Source organism: Balaenoptera physalus, assembly GCF_965194825.1.
Source record: "Balaenoptera physalus genome assembly, chromosome: 13".
NCBI lineage: Eukaryota > Metazoa > Chordata > Mammalia > Artiodactyla > Balaenopteridae > Balaenoptera > Balaenoptera physalus.
In genome coordinates, this window is record NC_138892.1 from 69,151,572 (window position 1) to 69,176,121 (window position 24,550).

Consider the following 24,550-nt stretch of genomic DNA (forward strand, 5'->3'; position numbering starts at 1 on the left):
AAATAAACATTGCTCTTATGACTTAGCTTTTCTCTTGTTTTCTTTTTGATGATTGCAGTTAACTTAAAACTGGTATCAGTTTCACTGTTGTTGAAACCAAGTGATTTTCAGGTTGATTTTTAAAGGTCATTTTCAAGCCTTTCTTCAGTGGCTAACTAAAAATAACTTCCCCAAACACATACTATTGCCTCTTAATTATATCTTGACATTTAATCTTAAGGCTTTGAAAATATTATCAATAAGAAAGTACGTAGGTAATCATCTATTTTGCCTGCCTGATGTTTTTCTTTCCCTTTGGTTTGAAGTCAAAGCAATGTATTCAAAAAGATTTTATTCAGGGATTTTGGTGAGTCTATCCTGTAATGTTTCCCTTCATGAACTTGACTGTTGAACATAATTTGGGTAGATGAAAGTAATACGTCTTTTTCAAAATTTTTTCTCACACAGGGTATAATGCAAGACGTGCAATTACTTGTCATGCCCCAAGGATTTATTGCTCAGTGCCCAGATCTTAATCGCAGTAAGTCCATTAGTTCTCGCACCGTGTAATGAAAAGTATGCTTCTTGCTTAGTTTTGTCCAAAATGTCAGTTTGAAATTGGAGTTCTCATATATTAGTTGTCAGCATAGACTTAACCAGATTGAACTCCTTATAAATATAACTTGACCAATGTGGTGTTTGTAATTCTAGCCTGTCCAACTTGCAATGACTTTCATGGACTCGTGCAGAAAATCATGGAGCTGCAGGACATTTTAGCCAAAACATCAGCCAAGGTAAAAGCTCCTTAGAAATAGAGTCTGGGGGAGCTCAAAAATCCTTGAGGTTCCTTACAATTCCTTTTATAACCACAGTTGTTCACCTTTGAGACTTTTCTTATACCCTACCATGTACCAGGACTGAACCGAAATCCCTGCTCAGGAAAGGGGCTTATAAATATTCAAACCCTTGCCATCTGTATAACAAATGATTCAGTAAATCAAGAATGAGGCAGATTACTCCCCTGCTTATTACGACAGTAGGATTTATTGTTTAATTTAGTTTTTATTATTATTTAGTTTTTCTTTGCAAGGAAGGAGCCCAGAGGACATTGTAAAGAATATGAGCACTAGAATTATGTCAAGGAAATGGTCCCACAAAATCTTTCTACCACTGTGTTACAGTTGTAGGAATATTGGCTGTCTTAAGCCTGTATCAAGTTTACCTATAGTCTCACCAGGCTGTTGTCATGTTGCATAGCAGTTACGTATGACCTGAAAGTTGTGTTGTATATCAGTGATTTGTTTCTGACCCAATATATATTCTGAAATTATGTTTGCACTCGAGCAAACATACATAGTCATGAAATTAAACATTTTTAAAAATGGAAAATGCTTCTCTGCATTGTGGATGATGCTATTTTGACTTAGCCTTCTTTTGCATCATATAAATCCTGCTTTTTTCCCCCCAAAGGCAGGGGGCAAGTTTACTACAAAAAGAAGAGGGGAAAAAATCCTTTCTTTTAAATTAAAGGCTTAAGTCATTTGCAGCAACATGGGTGGACCTAGAGATTATCATACTAATTAAGTAAGTCAGAAAGAGAAAGACAAATACCATACGATATCATTTATATGTAGAATCTAAAATATGACACAAATGAACTTACCTATGAAACAGAAAAAGACTCACACACATAGAGAACAGACTTGTGGTTGCCAAGGGGGAGGTGGGTGAGGGAGGGATGGATTGGGAGTTTGGGATTAGCAGATGCAAACTATTATATATAGAGTGGATAAACAATAAGGGCCTACTGTATAGCACAGGAAACTATATTCAATATCCTGTAATAGATCACAATGGAAAAGAATAAAATGAAAAAAATAAAGGCTTACGTATATTTATAATAAATAGTTGATGGGCACAGCCATCATTACAGCTATTCACCTGAAAAACAGTCAGATGCCTGTTGGAGTATTTTGCCTTTCTGCATTGCTGGAATGGTGAACAATATGAACCTCTTCCTTTGTGCCACAGCTGTCTCGAGCTGAACAGCGAATGAATAGATTGGACCAGTGCTATTGTGAAAGGACTTGCACCATGAAGGGAACCACCTACCGAGAATTTGAGTCGTGGACAGATGGCTGTAAGAACTGCACATGCCTGGTATGGCTTTTGCTGGAGTTCAGACTAAGGGAACTCAGATGTCCCCACTCTTTAAAAATTTATTAAAACAATGTCATCATGAAAATTTCAAGACCCATTTCCTCAAGACACAACACTAAAGTGCCAGTAAACCCGGTCAAATCTAAAGAACTGTGTGTTGCATTATTGAAGACACTTTCTAGCCTATAAAGATGATTAAGGTTTAAGAATGCTATAAAGTTTTAAGTTTATTGGTCCACACATGAAGTTAACAATTTAAATTGGGTCAGTAAAGGGATTCCCAAAGGATTCTATCCTGTTATCCTTAACTTTTCCAGGGATTTTCCCCTCATGTTTTATTAATGCATTTTGATAAAACTAAATTAAGTACAACAGGAAATACTGTGTCCAGATTGGGCTGTACAAACAAATAATGGAGTTTAAATAATCTTTAAAAGTTTACTAATACAGTGGAATATAATTATAGAGTATAAATAAGTTTGAGTTCTTTAATTGCTCACTAATTAAGTAGAATATTTAGTGCATTATTATTTCACACATGTAAGTTCATTTTCAAAGAAAAGTTCAAAATGAGTTTAGTTTTGAACTTTTAAATTCCACGTGAATTATCTGTTAAAACTGGTTGACTGGAAAGAAGTCAAGAGGTCTAAAAAATTTTTTCCCAAGTTCATCCAGTTTATTCAAAAGTGGAACATCATGATGTAAGAAGGTCAAAGTTAGCTGTGAAATAACTGTACATGTGTGTACGTGTGTGCCTGCTTTGTATGATTTCTGTTCAGGAACATATATTCCTATTAAAGTCATAGCATTTGACAAATACAGTAAAACCTTCCCAACTTGTTAAATGGGCGCCAAAAATCAAATTGAGTAAAATACAAGATGTGGTATGGTGAACTCAATAAAGCGACTAGAAAAGCAGCTAACCTATCTGGGAGTTCTGGGTGACCTTTGGGAATCCAATTCCTTGAGGTCCCCTTTGCAGTGTGGCACCTCTTGTGATGATTGTCAGCATCAATTCATGGTGGTGGCCTGTCCAAGCTTAAATATCCTTGGGAAGATTTCGGCATCCTGAGACTGGGTCTCCAGCGCGGCAGCAGCTCTTCCAAAAATCTCCTCCTTTGTTGATGCTCATTTTGTGAGTCATCTGGGGAGACACGAGTGCCCCAGGCTGACCCTCAGCCTGCTGTTTCCCTGTCAGCAGGTGCCCTTCCCTCCACACCTGTCCTCATCCACTTCACAAGAGGAGGTGAGAACTCTAGCTCAGTTGCTGGACAGAAGATGGAGCCAATCACCATCTGTGTTATGACCCGACTTGTATTACTGTGGGTTTTACTGTATTATTATGGGTTTTGCTGTAGAATAACCAAAGAGAATAGTGGTATTTATGACATTTTACATGAAGAGTTTGAAATTTAAGAAATATATTAAACAATACTTGAAAGCTACCAAGCTGCAACTTGGAAATTCTTTAAAATACTGTTTTCTTCTCAGAATGGAACCATCCAGTGTGAGACTCTGATTTGCCCAAATCCTGACTGCCCCCTCAAGTCGGCTCCTGCATACGTGGATGGCAAGTGCTGTAAGGAATGCAAATGTGAGCATAACTTTTATGATGAATACTTTTTTTGGAAAAAATAAAGCTTTGTATTAATAAATATTCACCCATCATTGGTTTAATCTGGGTAAGCTAAATAGCTTTTAGAAATAATGGAAATACCTTCTCTATTTTGGTTGAGCAGTTCTTTTCCACTTAAAGGTGCTATACTTGTATTTTAGCAAGAAAGTTATTCTTGGAGGAATCTATTCTGTATAGTGACAGTAGTAGCAAAGATAGGTAAGAAACTTAGTGGAAGGCGTTTCTCTCATTAACACTGCCTGATACAAATACCTCTCAACTAGGTTGAGAATAGTCCACACTCAGTCAAGATAAACAAGAAAATCCAAGATACAAGTGACCTTCAACAGCAGAAGATACAAAACTCTATTAGTCCAAACCACAGAAGTGCTCATTGTTATAGGATTGTCCAGTGTGGACAGGGCAGGGCCATGATCTTAATTCATAAAAAGAGGCTCATGCCACTGAATGAGGAAGCCGTCTGCCTTTTAGCAGCTGTTGTATGCAGTTCACTTCTGATGTCTGGAAATGCTCTTTGAATCGATAGCTATCCTCAGATGGGTTCTAAATCATTTATTTAATAACATAAATCATCGCATCTCTATTACTTACACTTTAAAAGATTGCCTTAAGTCCATGTTAAAAGTAGCATTTAAAATTTAGCTATTATTATTATTTTTTTTACCATGCAATAGTAACATATATGAAAACTGGGTTGTTACAAAGTTTGCAGACTATATAGGGCTGTGTAAGTGCAGTATAAGCATACACACACATGCACGCGCACGCCCACAAGACAGAAAGGGGGGAGGGCAAGGGAGAGGGAAACGCAAGTAACAGCTGCTCTTTCTAGGGATTTGATGCTCACTGGTCTCCTTTACCACTGCCGTACCTTCCTCTTGCCTACACAGTGTGCAAGGTGCTCCTTCTGGTGGAGTGACAAGTTCTCAGAGAAAAATCAGGAAGTCGCTTTGTAGTCCATTGATGTAATTCCCTCAGGAGCTCATGTATATTTAATTTTGTTAGACTTTACCTTGAATCCAATCCATTTCATGAGAGTGTATTAGCCTAGTCAAGTAGATTTGGCTGAACCAGGAAAGGTTGAATGCAGTCGTTCTCACACATGTCACCAGCTAATTTCCTTGGTGAGGGGTAATCTGAGTTCTTCCTTGAACTTGTATTAATAATGAAAAGCTCGTGACGATATTCTGTAGTTTTCTTCGTAGATGCTTGGAGGTAGGAGGAAGAAGGTCCCTCTCTAGGACTTTATAGTCATAACACAACAGTAGCAGGAATCATACTTTTGGCTTTTATTTCTTTCATCCTTTCCACTGATACTTCTACATTGTTACCTGTGAATATTTACATTCACATTTACATTAAGTGATGTTGATTTTATTAGAGACAGGCTGATTGAAATAATGGACCATCATGATAGATGGATTAGTCAGAAGTTGTGAATTTCAGTTCTGCTTTCACCATTTGTCTCTGTTACCAACAGTAAGCTGCCTATTAAATCAGACTGTGCTTGAAATCTTCCCAGAAAGCATGTAGTTAGACTTAATGAAATGGTAAAATATTTTGAAATTCATTAATGCAAAGTGCTTCTGGCAGACTTTGGTGTTAATGATTGGAAATCAACTGTATCTCATACATAAAATAGTGAAAGCTGCAAGTAAGTGATCAATGAGGGGACCATAGCATCACTGGAGAGGTATCAAAATAATTCATTTGAGTCTTTCATTTCATGCGGTTAAAAAATAATAAGGATTAAGTGACTTTGTCTTTCTGGTCATATTCAGTGATATGAGTGCCGTGGAATATAGAGGATTTGTGTCCTATAGTTGGTTGTATTTCGAGTATTTGAACCTCTGGTTCTGATGAATTCAACATTTTATGAGGGCTAACATGATATTTTCAGTAAACACCCATAGATTTTTTTTTTCCTACGAGAAATAATTATTTAGTTCATATGGTAAATATTATTAGAGATTATTTGGGAATGTGTCTCATGCACAAAATTTTTTATGCAGAAAAGAAATAACATAACTTTTTATTGAGTATAATTTATATACTATGTAATTTACCCATTAAAAAAGTGTACAATTCAGTATATTTTAGTATATTTGTAAGGTTGTTCAACCATCATCACTACCTAATTCCAGGACATTTTCATTATGCCAGAAAGATACCCCATAACCGTTAAGAATCATTCTGCCCTCCCCTCTCCTGCCAACCCCTGGCAACCGCTAATCTACTTTCTGTTCCTATGTATTTTCTTATTCTGGGCATTTCATATAAACGCAATATACAATATCCACATGCATAAATTTAAAAACAGTCACTAGAAGTATTTCAGGAAATGTGCTTCTGAAAAGTTTTGCAAAAAATATTTTATAAAGGATAAATAATATTTACAATAAATTTAACAATCATTAGCTGACTTGTTTAGATAGTTCAGATTTTCATATGTGCTGAAAGTGGAAGAAGCTAATAGTTATACAGATCCATGATGTTCTGTGTGTTTGTGTATGTGTGTGTGTGTGTGTGTGTGTGTGTGTGTTTCACTGTTACATATGAGGGGAAGGAAACAGTATCATTTTCCTATGTAAATTTCCCCAGTAGTATCAGTGTTATAATTTACGAGAACTTAATTTCAGTGGAATATAATTTCTATGTGTTTTACTTTTTAAAACACAAACATAAGCCTTCCTCTTTATTATTATTATTATTATTTTTATTGGAGTAAAATTGCTTTACAATGTTGTGTTAGTTTCTGCTATACAATGAAGTGAATCAGCTATATGTATACCTATATCCCCTCTCTTGGACCTCCCTCCCACCCCCATCCCACCCATCTAGGTCGTCACAGAGCACCGAACTGAGCTCCCTGTGCTATACAACAGGTTCCCACTAGCTATCTGTTTTACACATGGTAGTGTATTTATGTCAAACCTAATCTCCCAATTCATCCCACCCTCCCCTTCCCCCTCTGTGTCCACATGTCTGTTCTCTACATCTGCGTCTCTATTCCTGCCCTATAAGTAGGTTCATCTGTACCATTTTTCTAGATTCCACATATATACGTTAATATACGATATTTGTTTTTCTCTTTCTGGCTGACTTCACTCTGTATGAAGTACTCTAGGTCCATCCACATCTCTACAAATGACCCAGTTTTGTTCCTTTTTATGGCTGAGTAATATTCCATTGTATATATGTACCACATCTTCTTTATCCATTCATCTATCGTTGGACATTTAGGCTGCTTCCATGTCCTGGCTATTGTAAGTAGTGCTACAGTGAACATTGGGGTACATGTGTCCTTTTGAATTATAGTTTTCTCAGGGTATATGCCCAGGAGTGGGCTTGCTGGGTCATATGGTAGTTCTATTTTTAGTTTTTTAAGGAACCTTCACACTGTTCTCCATAGTGGCTGTATCAATTTACATTCCCATCAACAGTGCAGGAGGGTTCCCTTTTCTCCACACCCTCTCCAGCATAAAAAAATGGGCGGAAGACCTAAATAGACATTTCACCACAGCCTTCCTCTTACACGCTGCACTCATTTGATCTTTGAAACTCTTTGGCTCCATAGCCTTTTTAATGACATAAAATTAACAAAGTATATTCTTTAGTGAGAACTATTTAAAGAGATTAATCATTTATTGTTTCTAAAGCCCTCGGAAGGGAAAACATGTAACCGAACCGCTGAACTGTTACTCTGCCAAGGCTGAAAGGAACAAAGCACGTGCACGCGGCCAGTCCTTTCTGGTGTTCTTTATTTACTGCTTTCAGCCTTGCTGCTTCAGAGTTGTTTGTGCAACTCTGAGCAGCCCTATTTTGCAGCCTGCTTTATATTTTCCCTCTGTAACTTCAGCTCTAGCTCTTTATCCAAATATAAATACTGTTGAATAGTAAGAAGGTTGTTGTTCTGGGAAAGAAGTCAGAGAGAACCAAGCCTGTCACTTTTCTTTATTTGACTCGACATAAGCAAAGCGTTGGGAGGAGGGGCTAAACCTTTTATGCCTCTACCGTTGAGCCACTGTGGTGGAGTTAAACAGAGGATGAAATCCAAAGGCAAGAATGCACCAGTGCCAAATCATTAAGGTAATAATAGTCACAACTATAATGAAGTCATATCACTTCCTCCGATTAGAAGGCACATACTTTGCTCCTCAGGTGGACTTCACAGTAACTGTATAAGGTAGGCATTGTCTCCGTCGTCCTCATTAGAGGGATTATGTGACTTGCCCAAGAACACACATTTAGTTCGATGTGCCAGAGAAATTCTATCTGAAAGTGCTGCGCTTTGCCAGCCTACTTCCCTCTTTAAAACCACCTGCTATAATTAATCTCAGTGATCTACTTTCATCGATTGGTAACTAAGCTTACCATACAAAGCCATTTGGGGTTCTGGCTAAGTCTAGGTGAAATTACGAAGTACGCAGAGTACCACTCTGCTTACTTTTCAGCCACCACTGCCGTACCCTTTATTCCAGTCCCAGGCTCTCAACTAGCCCACAGCAAGACTGACTGACGCAAATTCAAGGCAGCTCTAGAAAATGTAAAGTATAAATATTTTGGGTGACATTAGATCTGAAATAGGATGAAGTCAAACTAATTAAAGTACATAAAATCTCAACCCAGTTTAAAAAATTGTCAGAAAATAATCAACTAAAGTTCTAGGAAATAGAAAGTTACTAAAATCACTGAACTTAGAAAACATTTTTAAAGTATTCAGTGAATTCATTTATTTTCTTTCAGTGGACTGTAGATTCAAGTTTGAGCACAGAGCTCTGCTTCACAGAAAAAGTGATTCATGAAAATAGGGAATCTGAAGCAAATCTGAACTAATGCTGTAATGACTTTTGCAGAAAAGGCTATGTTTTAATAAACAACAACAAGGAAGGCAGATTTCCTCTCCATTTCTAGAAAGGCATCAAATACAGGAAATGTGAATATGACCGTCAGAATTGGTTGGTGCTTGCCTAGTAGCCATAGTTATTTTAATTGGTGTTTTCTCAAAGAGGCCAGATTTATATGAATAAATTAAAATCATTATTTTGGCTGAACAAAATCAGAGTTTTAATATGTAATATAGATTACATTTTAATATGTTTTGTGCTGATTAGATATCATATTGTTTTAAACTTAATTTAAAAACCCTCTTAGTTTAGATAAAATGGACTTTTGATATCTTTGCATATTGAGTGGTTAAGCATGTGGGTTATAGAGTTAGATTTTCTGGGTTTGAATTCTGGTTCTACTGCTTATTAGCTTATTAGCTGTGCAACTTCGGTCAAGTTACTTAACCTCTCAGAGTCTCAGTTTCCTCATCCATGATATTATATGTAAGGGTTGGTGTGAGGACTGAATGAGTAATATATGTAAAGTGCTTAGAACAAAGTTACCTATTATTACTGTTTTTATTAAAAGAATCATTTATGTTTTTATTGATGAAAATACAGACTAGTGAAACTCATTTGGTCATAGATCTTAAAGCTACATAGGACCTAGAGATCTTCAGAATAGCAATTTGCTTTTGAGGAGGTAAAGCTTCAGTATCCCTATTTTACATAGGAATAATGAAGCCAGGGAGGTTAAATTGCTTTTCTAAGATCAAACAGTTAGTTTGTAATGCAAGGTAATTTTTTTTTTTCAAATTCTGTTCTGATATACAGTACTACTCTTTTTTAAGGCCATTCCACCCTCAATATTTTGGATAGGTCTTGACCAAAGTTTACACGTGGAACCAATTTATCATGCTTTATATATTCTTTTGAGTCTGGCTTCTTTCATTCAAAATCATGTTTGTGAGATTCATCCATATTTTTGCATGTAGACGTCGTTTATTCATACTTATTGCTGTATATGTTCCATCTGTGTTAATGTATCACAATCCAATCTATTATTGAAGAGTGAGTTAGGTGGTTTCCAGTTTTTGGCTCTATAAATAGTCCTTCTATAAATGTTCTTTACATCTTTTTTGGTGTTATGCATGCCTGATGGGTATATACCTTAGAATTGTTTGGCCACAGGGTAAAAACTGTTTTATTCTATAGCAAAACAGTTTTCCAAAGTGCTTATTCCAGTTTGGCCTCCCACCAGTGGTGTATGAACATTCCAGTCGCTCCACAATCTCACCCACACTTGGCATTTTTGGTCTTTTTAATTTTAGGCATTATGATAAATTATATTGGTACATCATATTGTACTGTAGTTCAAATTTGCATTCCCCTGATGACTAATGAAGATGAGCACTTTTTCGTACATTTATGGACCAATTTCCCTAATTTTAAATAATAGAAAATAAGAGTAGATTTTTAAATACAAACATTGCCCCAAAAAACATTTTTCTTGGTTTTTTAGTTTTGGAGGTTTGATTCTTTTATTTTCATGTTAGCATGCAAATATGGATGACCTAGCCCTGTCACTTAAAATGCATAGCAAAGTAGGGACAGAGATTAAATGACAGTCACTCAGGTAATTTGGGGATTTTTTAAAGAAAGGAATGGCAGTAATGAAACTGACTCAGAGACTTTTAAACCTGTGAATATAGGGAGGAGGAAGAAAAAGCAATGGGATATAGTTCACCAAGAATCTCTTTTCTTAAAAAAAAGAAACGCATAATTTATATAGGCTACATTAAAAAAGAAAATAATCTTGGAGCAACATAACCAATAAACTTAGCTGTCTCTACAGTAATTCTGGAAGCATGGGAAATATGCAGTATGCACTGGAGGTTCTCATGCATGAAAACGATTATAAATTATTTGGCTTTATAGAGACACGAGGGGCTACATGACCAGAATGCTAATGCTGACTCGGGGGGATCTACGCAATAATGAAAAAGGTAGAAATAGCAATCAAAAGGAAGGTGTGTTGTGTTACATATCAAACACAATATTTTGGGGAAGTTTCCTGAATGTCTGTGGTTCTTAAAGAATATTATGTCAGCAAACAATTGAATGAGCTGAGTGCTCATGGTGTTGGTGTAAATCAAGTGCATGGCCTTGGTTTGGATTGTCTTTTCTCACCAAAATTACCTTAATTTAGTATTCAAAATAATACTGGATAAATCACAGAATTATGACACTTTTCTAATTCTATAGGTAAGTATGAAGAAATGGGTGAGAAAATTGTTCACGTGTGTATTAGTTAAGGTCATTGAACTTGTGATAGGGAGTATTTTCACTAAAGACAAATAGCTAAGTTTTATTAAAGAGAGGTTTCATCAAGATAATCCTGTAGGCTTCCTGAACACTATCATTAATTTTGTGCTGATTTTTTTCATAAACTCTTCAAACAGACATTTGGCATACTGCTATCTTTTAAGCATTATGAAAACTGATAAATGTCAAATCAGAGGAAAAAACACTGAACTGGCAATATATTAATAAGCAAGAATAATTAACAATATAGCCTTTGGAGTAATGACTGTATGAGACACTGCATGATACATTTTAATGATCTTTTAGCAAAATAAAAAAATCTGTTGTTAATTTGTCAGCTTGTAGCAGAGCTGAGATACCAGGCAAAGGCAGGGCAGAATTATAGGACGATGGCAATGTCACAATGATTTGCTGCTGTGTCCTGTACTCCACAGTTCTGAGATGTTTGACTCTATCATTCTTTCTTCCTAATCCTACTACAGCATTTTAAAAATTTTATTTTACTCAAGTATAGTTGATTTACAATGTTGTGTTAATTTCTACTGTACAGCAAAGTGATTCAGTTTTTTATATATATATATATAAAACATTCTTTTTCATATTCTTTTCCGTTATGGTTTATAACAGGATATTGAATATAGTTCCCTGTGCTATACAGTAGGACCTTGTTGTTTATCCATCTTATATATAATAGTTTGCATCTGCTAATCCCAAACTCCCAAGCCACCCCTCCCACCCACCCTTGGCAACCAGCATTTTTAATGTTTTAACTAAAAATAACGCCTGCATACGTTAAACATTCATCCATCCAAAAAGATATAAAATAAAAAGTAAAAAATCTCCTTTCTCCTCCCTCCCCTGAACTTCTTTTTTTTTTTTTTTCCACCATGAAATCCCCTGAACTTCCAGTTCTTGTGTATCCTTCCAGGTGATTTTCAATGCGTCCACTCACATATGCGTGTGTAGGCTTTTCATGTACAGTAAATGATGTCATACATCTTCCTGTACTTTTATCTTGGAGATATTTCTGTATCAACAAACTTTTAAAAACGGCTGCATAGTACTCCACTGTATAATTTATCATAATGTTATTTCTTCCCCCTCAAAGGATATTTTTGTTGTTTCTGATTTGTTGTTGTAGTTTTTCTTATGAAAATCAATATTGTGGGATGTCATTCCTGCATAATCTTGGTGCACTTTTATATGGCTTTATACAGTAAATTGCTGAGGGTGGAATTGCTGGGTCAGAGACTGTGGCACTTTTAAATATTGTCAGCTTTTGCTCTACAATTATTTTCTTGCTCTAAATTACAAAAAGCTGGGTGTTTTTCCCTTCTAGTGAGGAGCACTTGGTGGCAGTGCTGAGGGAAAACTGAAAACACCACTTTTTTCTCAGTTTCATGAGGTCTTTAAAAAGAGCACCAGGGGCATTTTTCTTTTTCCCAAGCGACTTTGACAAGGTAATATCAATTCATGGGAGATCCCTCCATGAAAGATAAGTCTATGGAAGTCTGAACTTTCTTGTTTTACCTCAAAGAGTATTGTCTGGTGAGCTCATAGGAAATTATTATTAAAATTAATTGCTGTTCTGCATCTTTGGTAAATTCCATAGATGGCATGAGAATATATTGAATTTATTTTTTTCTGAAATGAAAGTGGCTTTCCAGAAGACATAACACGGGTACTGCCCTCTGATTTTGATGCATCCTGCTATGCCTATTTAATCATGTTTTATTTTAAAATAATAGAGAGTCCTCAGCCTCTAGTTCTTTACCGTGAATTGTAATTTCTCTTAATTATTAAGATCCTTGAATAAATGTATTTTGTGGATTTTATTATTTTTCATGCCCCATTACATTTTCTCAAAAGAATATCTCTGCCCATCTAATGACATTGCTTAAATGGCCTCAAACTCTTCAGAAGAAAGCTTTATGCAAATTTGTCTTTAATAATAATTAAATCAAACTGTCTAGCACAGTTCTAGGAGACTAAAAATGGGACGCTTTAGGTGATCAGAAAGCTAGTCCTTCTTAGTAGTGTAAGGCTTTGAAACGAGTGAGAGGATTTGAGATTTATACCAAAGCAAAAGAGCGATAATTCATGGGAGACACAATTTGAGAGAAGAAGAAATATTTATCTTAGACAGAAAATGCAGCTTCTTATTTGCCGTGTTGTTAGGTAATTGTTTTAAAAATGAGCTTATTTTCTTCTCAATAGAGATCAGACAAAATGGCATTTTGAAATTAGGAATAGGGAAAAATAGACATATGCAATTTAAAGCATCTTACAAGTTGATTTTGGCAATTTTGTGGAAAGTAGTGAGTCAGGAAGACCAACTGCATAGTAAAGGTAAATGGACGTCATAGTGCCCATTGGAGAATAAAGCCATGGCTCCCACCGTCCCCAACAGGACGGATTAAGTAGCAATTCAGCATCACCAGCCTCCCCTCTGGATGCCTGTGTGTGGCCTGTGCTCTCTGGTACGTATTTACAGACTGTGTAAAATTAGTATAGATTAAAAATTAGATGAAGAAAACATAATGATATAGGAGTTCAGTGTGAGGATGGATCAGAAAAGAATTCTCTTTTTCAGTTTAGAGATGCTTGTGATAGAGTACAATTCAGGCACATTTCTTTTTATACAAAAGCTGGCCTCCAGTTCAGAACTATTTAACTATAAAAAATACATATGAAATCACATGAAATTGCTTTAAAAGTCATTACTGGAGTTGGCGGTGGTAAGAATGGAGCTGCATCCAACTCAGGAACGTTAAACTTGTAAAATATCTCTTCTTTGGAATGGCTGCTATACTCCCATGTCCTACTACTAGAATATTCTATCCACATTACATACTAGAACCTTTGCCTAGATTTTGCTTCTAAATCACAACAGCTGCTATTTACACCCTCTTCACCCCAGTTGCTGGAATGTTGCCTCTATTGGGGAACTGGCTATATGATCTCTGGACTTTGGGCCACACCGGGTTTTTAGGATTTGATGTTCAGATCTTGGTCTTATTGTTTGTTTTACACTTTAATTACATTGTTGGTATAAAAACATTTCTGAGCTGGCTGACTTCAGAGTGGCCCTCACTTATAAATATTAATTCAGATTGTAAAGGCACGTCTCACAAACACTTGTGCAACAAACTCAGAAACTTAGGAGCGAATTTTAAGTCTCCAGAGCGTAATAGATCATATACAGATATAATATTTATGATTTTAACCGTTGGCAAGTGATCCCAATGACCCGTGATACATATATTCGTAAGTTTCCTGAGACCTGAATTTTCATTGAACAAGCTGTGAGGCCTGTACGCAGGAGCACATCGCTTAGCTCCATGCTTCTCAGATTTTAATGGGAATATGAATCACCTGGGGATCTTGTTAAAATGAAAATTATGATTCCGTGGTTCTGGGGTGGGGCCTGAAAGTTTGCATTTCTAACCAGCTCCTGGGTGATGCTGTTTTGTGGAACACACTGGACACACTTTGATTAGCAAAGAGTTAGCTATTCAACCGATTCAAGTTTTTATTCAACCTAATCCTCATAGTTTATTGTAGCATCATTTATAAGAAGACATGAAAGAGGAACTTTTTTTTCCCTGAGTTGTTATTGTTAGATTTGGGAAGCTAATTCTTTATTACGTTTGGAGGAAGAGAATAAAAGCAGTGGGTAACACATTCTTCTCACACTATTTTGTGGGTAAGTATCATGTCCTTAAACCAATAAAAATTTGCACTTTTCTGAGCACAAATGAGTTTATCTCACAGCAAGCAGTGTTAAGAATTTCTCATTTGTGTTGATGCCTATGGTTTACCCCCAACGTTTCTCAGGCCCTGAATCTCAGAAAGGTCACTTTTGTTAGTCGGGAAGGAGGGAGGGGGTGGGCTTGTATAGAACAAGATGAACATTGTACTTGTTCACTGGTTTATTTCATCTATTAATGTCCCTTCAGACCAGGATTTCTAAATGCTGTAGGACTTGGAGCTGGGGGAGACAATCAGCTGAATGTGAAATGGAATTGGATGAACTCTCCTGGCTGAGTTTGCCATAGGTCTAGGAATGAGCTTAGGAGCTGGAGAGCTTGGAATAATACTGGAAATAGTAGTAAGGGGATGATTGTCCTATGCACATGGAAATTGAGGGAAATAAAGGTGAAATCATGTATCTTGCCACTGTGTCTCTTTCCTATAATTTTCATTAATTTGAAATATAGTTATTAAGCACCTCTCTGCTACACACTGGGGATACAGTGGTGAACAAAATAAGATTTTTCTCTGCCCTCATGAGCCTAATAATCAAGTCAGGGAGACAAGCATTGATCATATTATAATCAAGTATGCAGTGGAATGTTGCAGCAGTAAGATGTTGATAAAGCACCTGTAGTAAGTGAAATTCATCTAGCGTGGAGATCAGAGAAGGCATCCTTTAGAAAATGACGTTGAGTTGAGATCTGATAAATAAATAGCATCACACTAGTAAAAAGAAGAAGGAAGAAATGTTCAGGCTGAGAGAATTTAATATACAAAGGCTTTGTGTAGGAAGGTAGGATGTTGTGAAAGGAAGCTGATGTGGTTGATGTGCAGAGAGTCAAGGGCACAATGTGAGATGCAGCTGGAGAGATAAGAAGGGGTCAGATTAAGGAGTTTTATTTTCATCCTAAGGGCAATGGGATGCAAGTTGCACATTTTAAGCAAGGCAGGTCTTTTTTTTTGCAGTTATCCAGAGAAAAGATGATGGTAGCTTCATTAAGTAGAAGAGATATATATTTAAGGTAGAGACAACAGGATTTTCTGATGGCTTGATATGGGTATGAGTTAAAAGAGAAGAGTCAGGATGACTCCAAAGTTTTTGGATTGAAGAAGTAGAAGGATGGAGTTGCTACTAAGATGAGAAAATGGATAATTGAGCCGGATTTGGGAGGGTGGCTAAGATAAGAGTTCAGTTTAGATATGTTCTGTTTGACAGGTGTATTAGCCACTTAAATGGAAATGTAGGCAAGTAGTTATATATTTGAGTCTGGAGTCTGGGACAGAGGTCAAAAGTAGAGCTAAGGATCTGAATTGTGGAATTTTTTCCTGTGTTCCTAGGAAATTTGTATTTATTTTTTAATTTAATTTTTTATCTACATTGTCCACTTTAAAATTTAATTCCTTGTATTTTTGCTTTTTGATTCATAAGAGCTCTTTTTATACTAAAACTCATCTATTATGTATGTTGCAAATATATTTTCATAATGTTACTCCTTCTATTTAGTATTTTCCAACATAAAGAAGATTCAAAATTTTATGTAATGGAGTCTTTGAGTCATGCTAAAAAAGACCTTTTCCTCTTTTTTTTTTAATTTAATTTAATTTATTTATTTATGGCTGTGTTGGGTCTTCGTTTCTGTGCGAGGGCTTTCTCTAATTGCGGCAAGTGGGGGCCACTCTTCATCGCGGTGCGCGGCCCTCTCACTATCGCGGCCTCTCTTGTTGCGGAGCACAGGCTCCAGACGCGCAGGCTCAGTAGTTGTGGCTCACGGGCCTAGTTGCTCCGCGGCATGTGGGATCTTCCCAGACCAGGGCTCGAACCCGTGTCCACTGCATTGGCAGGCAGACTCTCAACCACTGCGCCACCAGGGAAGCCCCCTTTTCCTCTTTTTATTCATAAAAATATTACCTTCTAATTTCTGAATGGCCCCTCCCTTTTCATTTTAAGTTTAAACAATCTGGGATTTAGTTTGCATACCTGAGATAATAATTCTAGCTAACTTTTTTTTTTTGCCAAACAAGTTACCAATAATTCCAGTATCATTTGTTGACTAACTCTTTCGTTCACTGATTAACATGCCACTTTATCTTATATTAAATATTTACGTATTTACATGTATTTAGGTTTGTTTCTAGGATTTCTCTTCTTTTTCTTTTTTTTAAAGATTTTACTGTAATATTTTTATTTTATTCTATTTGATCAGTCTGTAAGATGGTGTTTAGGAAATACAGTTCAACCGCAAGACTTCTTTTTTAAATATTTTTTTTTGGCTGCTTTGGTCTTAGGTGGGGCACGTGTTATCTTCATTGCAGTGCATGGGCTCTTCGTTGTAGCGCGTGGACTTCTCTCTAGTTGTGGCGTGAGGGTTTTCTCTCTCTAGTTGTGGCACACGGGCTCCAGAGTGCGTGGGCTCTGTAGTTTGTGGCACATGGGCTCTCTAGTAGAGGCGCACGGGCTCAGAAGTTGCAGTGTGTGGGTTTAGTTGCCCCAGCATGTGAGATCTTAGTTCCCTGATAAGGGATCGAACCCGTGTCCCCTGCATTGGAATGTGGATTCTTTACGACTGGACCACCAGGAAGTCCCAGATTTCTCTTATTTTCTATTAATCTATTTGTCTCTTATAGTACTGATTCTACAGTATTTGAATTATTTTAGCCTTTTAGTATGAGTTATTATCTGGAAAAACCATCATTTTTCTTTCTAAAAACTTCCTTGGGTTATTTTCTCTCATTTATGCTTCCAGATGACTTTTACATATCATGAGAATTATCTGTTCCTAAACGGTTTTCAAAGCTCAGTCATATGTGTGTCTGATTCTGGTACCTTTTTTTGTGATAATTCTTTGATGGATAACACAGAAAATGTTTCTGTGGTTATTTTTGTTTGTTATTTTGAATGTATTACTGAAAGCAGTTTCATGGTTTAAGATTTGCAGTATTTCAGGGTGGAGTAATTCTGGGTGTTGACAAGTTCAAGGGTATGGCTATGGAAATAGGATGCTTAAGTGGTGAAGGAATGAAATTCGCTGTATACCAGGAGGCAAGGAAACTTAGGTTCTAGGTGTTGAATAAAATTTCCAAAAACCTTTCGAAGTTTCCCAAGACAAAGTGGAAAGGAAGATTGTTTTTTAGGTTCCAGTGACTCGGTCATAGATAGATGATATTAATAAGGAGAGGTAGTAGTGGGGAAGGGATGGAAATCAAAGGAGGATGGATTCTTTCATAAGGATGAAAGAGTGGTGTTTTGGAAGTGACACTTCCCTCCTATCACAGACATAAATGTGGTATGGGAAAATGAAAAATCTAAACGGCATGGTTTCAGAGAAAGAAACATTATCCTCACTGAAAATCTAAGTTTCAATCAAAGCAGGGAAGTGAAGGGAGCATTCTGTAAGGTGTTAGATTGTGGAGGATATATATGGACAATGGTTGTGATGGAGGGTTGGAAGCCCTGTGGATCAGTTGGCTCTTGCTTTGTAGCAAAACATCCCCAAACTCAGTAGCCTAAAACAGTAGTTTGGCAGGTTGGAAATTTGGATTGAGCACCTGGGAATTTTTTTTTTCAGTCTTGATTTGGTTGGTCTAGTCTTGGCAGGACTTGCGCATGCATCTTTAGTTAGCTGGTGGGTTAACTCGGATGTTTTAGGACAGCCTCACATTTTGTGGCTGGGATAACAGGAGTCTCTTTCCATATCTTCTTTCAAACTAGCAGGTTAGTCCAGGCTTGTTTAACTACAGATTCCTAAGAAAGTCCAAGCTTGCAAATTTCTTGAGACCTAGGCTACGAACTGAGTCAAACATTGTTACTTCCACCATGTTCTTTTGGCCAAGTCAAGTCACAAGGCCAGTGCGATGATGGAGGACCTCTAAAGTCACTTTGAAAGGGGCATAGAAACAGGGAGTAGAAAGCGGTAGCCATTTCCACAATCTTCAGTACCTTGGGAGGATGATTCAGGGGGAAGGAAATCCAGAGAGATATGAGCATGAAAGCAGGAGAGATGTATCTGGTTGTTGCTTTCAGACTGTGAAGTTGTGGTCAAGAATGACGGGATATGAAGTATGGTGGGCTTCACTGACCTCAAGAACTCGATTCTTACCCTGGGGCTAACTTTCAACACTGGTGCAGCCTGAATTCTCAGTGGTAACAGGAACTTGGTGAATCTAGTTGTCAACCACCATGGCTGAGGCCATTCCTGATTGAAGTAACAGATGGTATGTTAGAGGCATGAAGTTTTACTTTTTGGGTAGTGATTCAAATAGAAGAGAAGAGAACTGTAGTATGGTGCTTTGAAAGAACACTGTCCCAGAAAGGCAAGGATCAGAAGTAGGTAACTCCCAGAAGTTCAGTTTCAAGGTAGAAATAACAGTGGGTGAGACAAATAAGGAGTGAGGCTTCTGAAGAAATTCTAACGCCGGTTTATATAGAATGAATTGTTGTTCTGTTTCACACATGGCAGGGTTTATTTGTCATTTATCGCTGTATCTCCATCCCTTAACACAGTATCTAATGCACAGTAGATGCTCAATAAATGTTTTTGCATCATTTATTGAATAAGGTATTCCATATTTTGGCCCCTTTTCTGAGAATTTTTTATTGTACTCTAGCTCTTCTATGCATATTAACAGTAGGTTTAAATTATTATATTTGTGCATCTTCTGCAAAAAGAATAATTGATTGTACTTTTCTTCACTGGGTCAAGTTTATTCTTTCTATATTTTGAAGTGGGGCTTTAATAAAGCAGAGTAACCAGGGGTTATGTGTGGCAGCAATTGACAAAGCTAATAGCATTTAGAAAAACATTCATCCTGAAAAGAATAGAAGGATGGGACTTCCCTGGCGGTCCAGTTGTTAAGACTCCACACTCCCAATGCGGGGGGTCCGGGTTCGATTCCTGGTCAAGGATTCCACGTGCCACAAATAAGAGCCCGCGCACGGCAATGAAAATCCCGTGTGCTGCAACTAAGACCCGGTGCAGCCAAATAAATAAATATTAAAAGAAAAGAATAGAAGGATTTGTCTTTTCTAAATTCTTTACTTTGTCATGAATGTTGCAGACTTTCACTCAGGACAAGTTAAAACCATTTCCTGATTTTGAATGCTTTGAGGATAAGAAAAAATTCCCCAATAATTCAGTGATCACAGATAACATATCAGAAAACTAAAAACATTTATCTGGGATAGTCTCTTTAGATTATGCTAAAAACAGTGATGAGTTTGCATATATGCAGTATTAATGTTGGGTCAACATATCTCCTGTATCAAAAGAGACCTTTCCCATACATAAAAGAAAATACGTTATACCAGATAAACAAAGCTTGATGTTCATTTTGTTTCCAGGTTTCACTATTGTAAAAATATTGCCATAATTATTATATCAGGTTGAATCTAAAAGAACAGGAATTTATAGGTCAAACGTTGTACAAAATTTGTAGAATTTTGACACAGGTTGTTGAATTGTTCTCAAAGGTTTTATTAATTTATACTTCAGTAATATATGACTGCCTGTTTCTATATGCCACTCCAGCACAAGATATTGTCATCATTATATTAGAAACAAAATATTTTCTAATTTGATGTATAGTATATGGTACTTCGTCCAGTGTGACTCAAGTATAGTGAATGGTGTGACAGTGTAAGTTGAGTATTTTGCGATGAAGGTGGAGAAAGATGCAATGGCAGATGATACAGGGTCTTTCAGGTGATATGAAAGATCTTGATATTTATTTAGTCTTCTGAAAAAATCTACTTTATTTAGGTACAATTTACATGCAATGAAATGTACACATTTTAAGCATAAATTTTAATGAGTTTTGACAAATTTATACATCCATTTAAATCAGCTACCATCCATATATGATTCATTTTATCTAAGTCATCAAATTTGTAGATACAGAATTATTCATTCTAGTCCTTTGAAAGATCTTGATATTTAACTCTAAAGCACTAGGAAGCATTTGAAGAGTTTAAAATAGTAAAGTGTGATAAAGTATTACATTTTAGATAGATTACTCTGCAGCAGTATGAAAACTGGATTTAAAGGAGCAGGAGGGGATGTGGGGACATTAGGAAACATAAACACTAGTCCAACTGAGAGAGGTTGCAGTCTGGGGTAGGATAATGGCTGTGGAATTGGAAAGAAGTGAATGGATTTGAATATGTAGGAAGTAGATAGATTGTTTATGCTGATTGGATTTCAGAGAATGAAGGAGAGAGATGCATTACAAATAAATTTTATATTTCAGATTGATGCAAGTAGGTGTATGACTATGCTACTTACTGAAGTAGAGAGCACTGGAGTAGAAGCAGGTTTGGGGAGATTATGAGTTTAGTTTGATCATATTGAGTTTGAGATGCCCATGGATATTTAAGAGAAAATATTAAAGTTTGGTGTATAAATTTTTAGTTTAGAAGAAAAATCTGAACAGGAGACACAAATATGGAATTCATCTGTACATAGATGATAATTTAAGCCATGGGCATGGTTAGAGTTACTTAGGGAGAGACTATAGTGAGAGAAAATGAGGACAGGGACCAATCCTTCAGGTATTCTAACAGTTAAAATTTATAAGAGGTGGATGAGCCTGTAAAATAGTCTGAGAAATTGTTGCCAGAGATTTACATGGACGAACAGAAGCATTTTTGTACCAGGGAAGCTAAGGGAAGAGTGTTTTTGGAAGGAGGGAGTGGTATACAACAACAGAATATGCTGAGAGGACAGGAACGATGATAACAAACATTTTTCATCAGATTCAAAATCTGGAGGTGACTGACATTGTGAGAGCATTTTGGTGGACCAGAAAGGAAGCCAGATTACAGTGGGCTATGGGGAATGGATAGGAGGAAAAGTGGTGATGCTTTTTGTAATAATAAATTTGTGTGTGGATGGGAAGAGATATGGAGAATTTACTGGGAGCACATGGTAGGGTCCAGGGATTTTTTTTTTAAGATGGCAGGGAATAGGAATAGATAATATTTAAATATTGGTGGCATGAGAGAAAGAGAAAGAGGGATTGAAAATAGAAGGGAGGAATTAATTGATGGTATAAACTGAGCAGAAAGGATAGGGTTCAGAGCTTAATTAGAGGGTTTTGCCTCTGCTGGGTGGAGAGATACTAGGTATGTAGAGCAAGAGGGAAAGGAGAGTGGGTGGATACAGATACAGCTAAATGTATTGATTTGGTGGAAAGGAAGTTGAAGGAGTGGCATCTGACAGCTTTTATTTTCTCTGTGAAGTGAGACCCAAGGTGAATTATTGGGGAGAAGAAGCAGAGTCGCAGGTTGAGTAGAGATGGGTTGAAAGATATTTGGCTAAGAAATGTTAAAGTTGCTAACTAGAGGCTGCTATTCCTCCATCAGTTTATAAAATCTTCCCTTAACCATTTGACAACCCAGACGTAGGCATGAGGAAAGTAGATTGATTTATCCATGGCTGGGATTTTGCTTTCTGGACAAAAATCCCATAAAGAAGGTTATGATGTTGGCCAAAAATGGATCAGAACTAGAGACTCACAAGATTTAAGGTAGATAGAAAAGAAGGTAAGGACAGTTGAGGGCTAGTCAATAGGGAGAAAGTGGGTTCATATTGAACAGGAAAAACTCATAGAGTTGAAGAGTAAATGAAGTGAGAGCAGTTGAGGAGGCAACTTGGAAGCGTGGAGCATTTGAGTTGGAGAGTAAGTAGAACTTCCGGTTTAGAGATTTTGGAGGCAGAGCCATTTTGAGGAGACAGGGCAGAATACGAACGTGCAGGCGAGGTAGAGGTGAGGGTGGTGTCAAAAGGAGCCACGAGGTGGGGTGCTGAATGGGTCAATCACATGGATGCCAAACTCTTCCAGAATGTTGCAGACATTTGGATGGAGAAAGATTGGATGGAGACCCAGGTTTCAAAGTCAGCAGTGAAAGAAGGGGAGTGTCCAATACTGTGTGTGTGTGCATGCACGTGTATAAAATGGTAGGAAAGTTGGTGGCGTGAGCCTCAAACAGCAGATATTTTTTTATGAGAGTAGAGAAGTGAAACGAACTACATCTTCTTACTCTGAAGTATGGAATGTGAACTTCACAGTGTACATGAATGTATTATTTTACTGGGGCTCCGTAACAAAATACCACAGACTGGGTGGCTTAAGCAACAGAAATTTATTTTCTCAGAGTTCTGGAGGCTAGAAGTCCAAGACCAAGGTGTTGGAACGTTTGATTTCGCTTGAGCCCTTCTCCTTGGCTTCCGGACGACTGCCTCCTCACTGTGTTCTCACACGGCCTCTCCTCTGTGCCTGCACATTCCTGTTGTGTCCAAACTTCCTCTTTTTATAAGGACGCTAGCCAAGTTGGATTAGGGCCCACGCTAATGGCCTCATTTTAACTTTATCACCTCTTCAAAGGCCTTACCTCCATCTGTGGATACATTGTGAGGTACAGGAGGTTAGAATTTCAACGTCTGAATTTTAGGGGGATCAGCTCATAACAATGAAGTATCCGTGGTGGTAAAAGAGCATACAGTTATCCCTTGAGAGGTCCATTAGGCAAGTGGTAATCTTGTGGGGAAACCAGAATTCAGTTAAGGCCAAAAGCCAAGGGGATGAAGCTACAAAAGAGATAGAATTAGAATTCCAGAGGACTAGGTGAGTTTGGCAGTGAGATTTCTGGGGTATAAGAAAAGAATCATATGCAGTATAAAGATTGGTATTCAGGAAGAGTGAATGAAAAGAGTTCACCTGGTTGGTTCACAAAGGGGAAAAAAAAAAGGAGACATTTGACTTTTTGTTAAATTAATTGTCTCATAGTGTTGTCAATATTATATCCTGTTGGAAAAATTGTGGGTTTGCAGTGCTTTTCGCAGTATTTTACATTATTTTCTGCTGCTAAGTGAATAGATTTTCCTTTTTTTAATTTTATACTTTATTATTTCTATAAAGGAAAGCTATTGATTTTGGTCTACTTATTTTATAACTCAGTTATTGTTTCAAATAGTTTCTCAAGGATTCTCTTTTTTTTCTAGGTAACCATTCATATCTTTCATAAATAGGGATCATTTTGTCCCTTTTCCAACACACTTCTAATCACATTAATTCTAATAGTAGCGGTGGCTGTGGAAATCCTTATCAGATATTGGCCTATGGTAAGGACTGGATTTTATTTGTAGAAAATGTATGCAATAGTCTAGTTAAAAGTTAGTGGAATTTAAGGCAGAGTGGGTGGCAGTGAACTTGAAGGAAAAGGAATAGTTTTCATAATACGATACTTAGCTTTTGACTGAATATATAGAGTCTGGAAGAAGAGAGGTAAAGATGATTTCAACAGTTCCACTTAGATAACAGAGAAACACAAGGAGGATGCCGCTCGTGTTTCACTATTAAGTATAGGATTATTTCCTTATGGTTAGTGTTTGGAAAGGTAATAACTGGGCCAAAGACTATTTATCATTTTAATACTTTTAGTCACAAACTACCAGACTGCATACCAGCTATGTTAACATGCTCCTTCACCAATACCATTGTCATCATTTAGAATTTTTTGTTAGATCCAAAGGAGGAATGTGGTATCTCATTGTTCCTTTATGAATTCTTAAAATGGCCTTCCTTAATTTGAGGTCTGACAAATATTATGTTAGTTTTTCTACTGGTATGATTTTAATATTTAAATACATTTGGGGTTTATCTTTGTACGTGGTGTGAGGTACAGGTATGATTCTTTTCCTCCAAAGAGTGACCTAGTTTTCATAACTCCAGATGGATAGCATTTTGAAAGAGGGAAATGTGGCCTGGGAACTCCATATGAAGGGAATAGCATTAAACCAAAACTTATTTATTAGAAAAATTAATTTATTAGGAATAAATTTAACAAAAAATATTAATTAGTAATACATTA

The 24,550-nt window shown here is 36.9% G+C and overlaps 1 protein-coding gene across 2 annotated transcripts in view; it reads left to right on the forward strand.

Annotated features, from left to right (window-relative positions):
* Positions 1-24,550, forward strand: part of NELL2 (neural EGFL like 2) — a 601,925-nt gene that overhangs the window by 91,228 nt on the left and 486,147 nt on the right. For both annotated transcript variants that reach the window (XM_082422567.1, XM_082422566.1), the window contains 4 exons: positions 448-520; positions 691-773; positions 2,011-2,139; positions 3,631-3,733. In XM_082422567.1, coding sequence (XP_082278693.1) covers positions 448-520; positions 691-773; positions 2,011-2,139; positions 3,631-3,733 — 388 coding nt within the window. The remainder of the gene's footprint in view (positions 1-447; positions 521-690; positions 774-2,010; positions 2,140-3,630; positions 3,734-24,550) is intronic.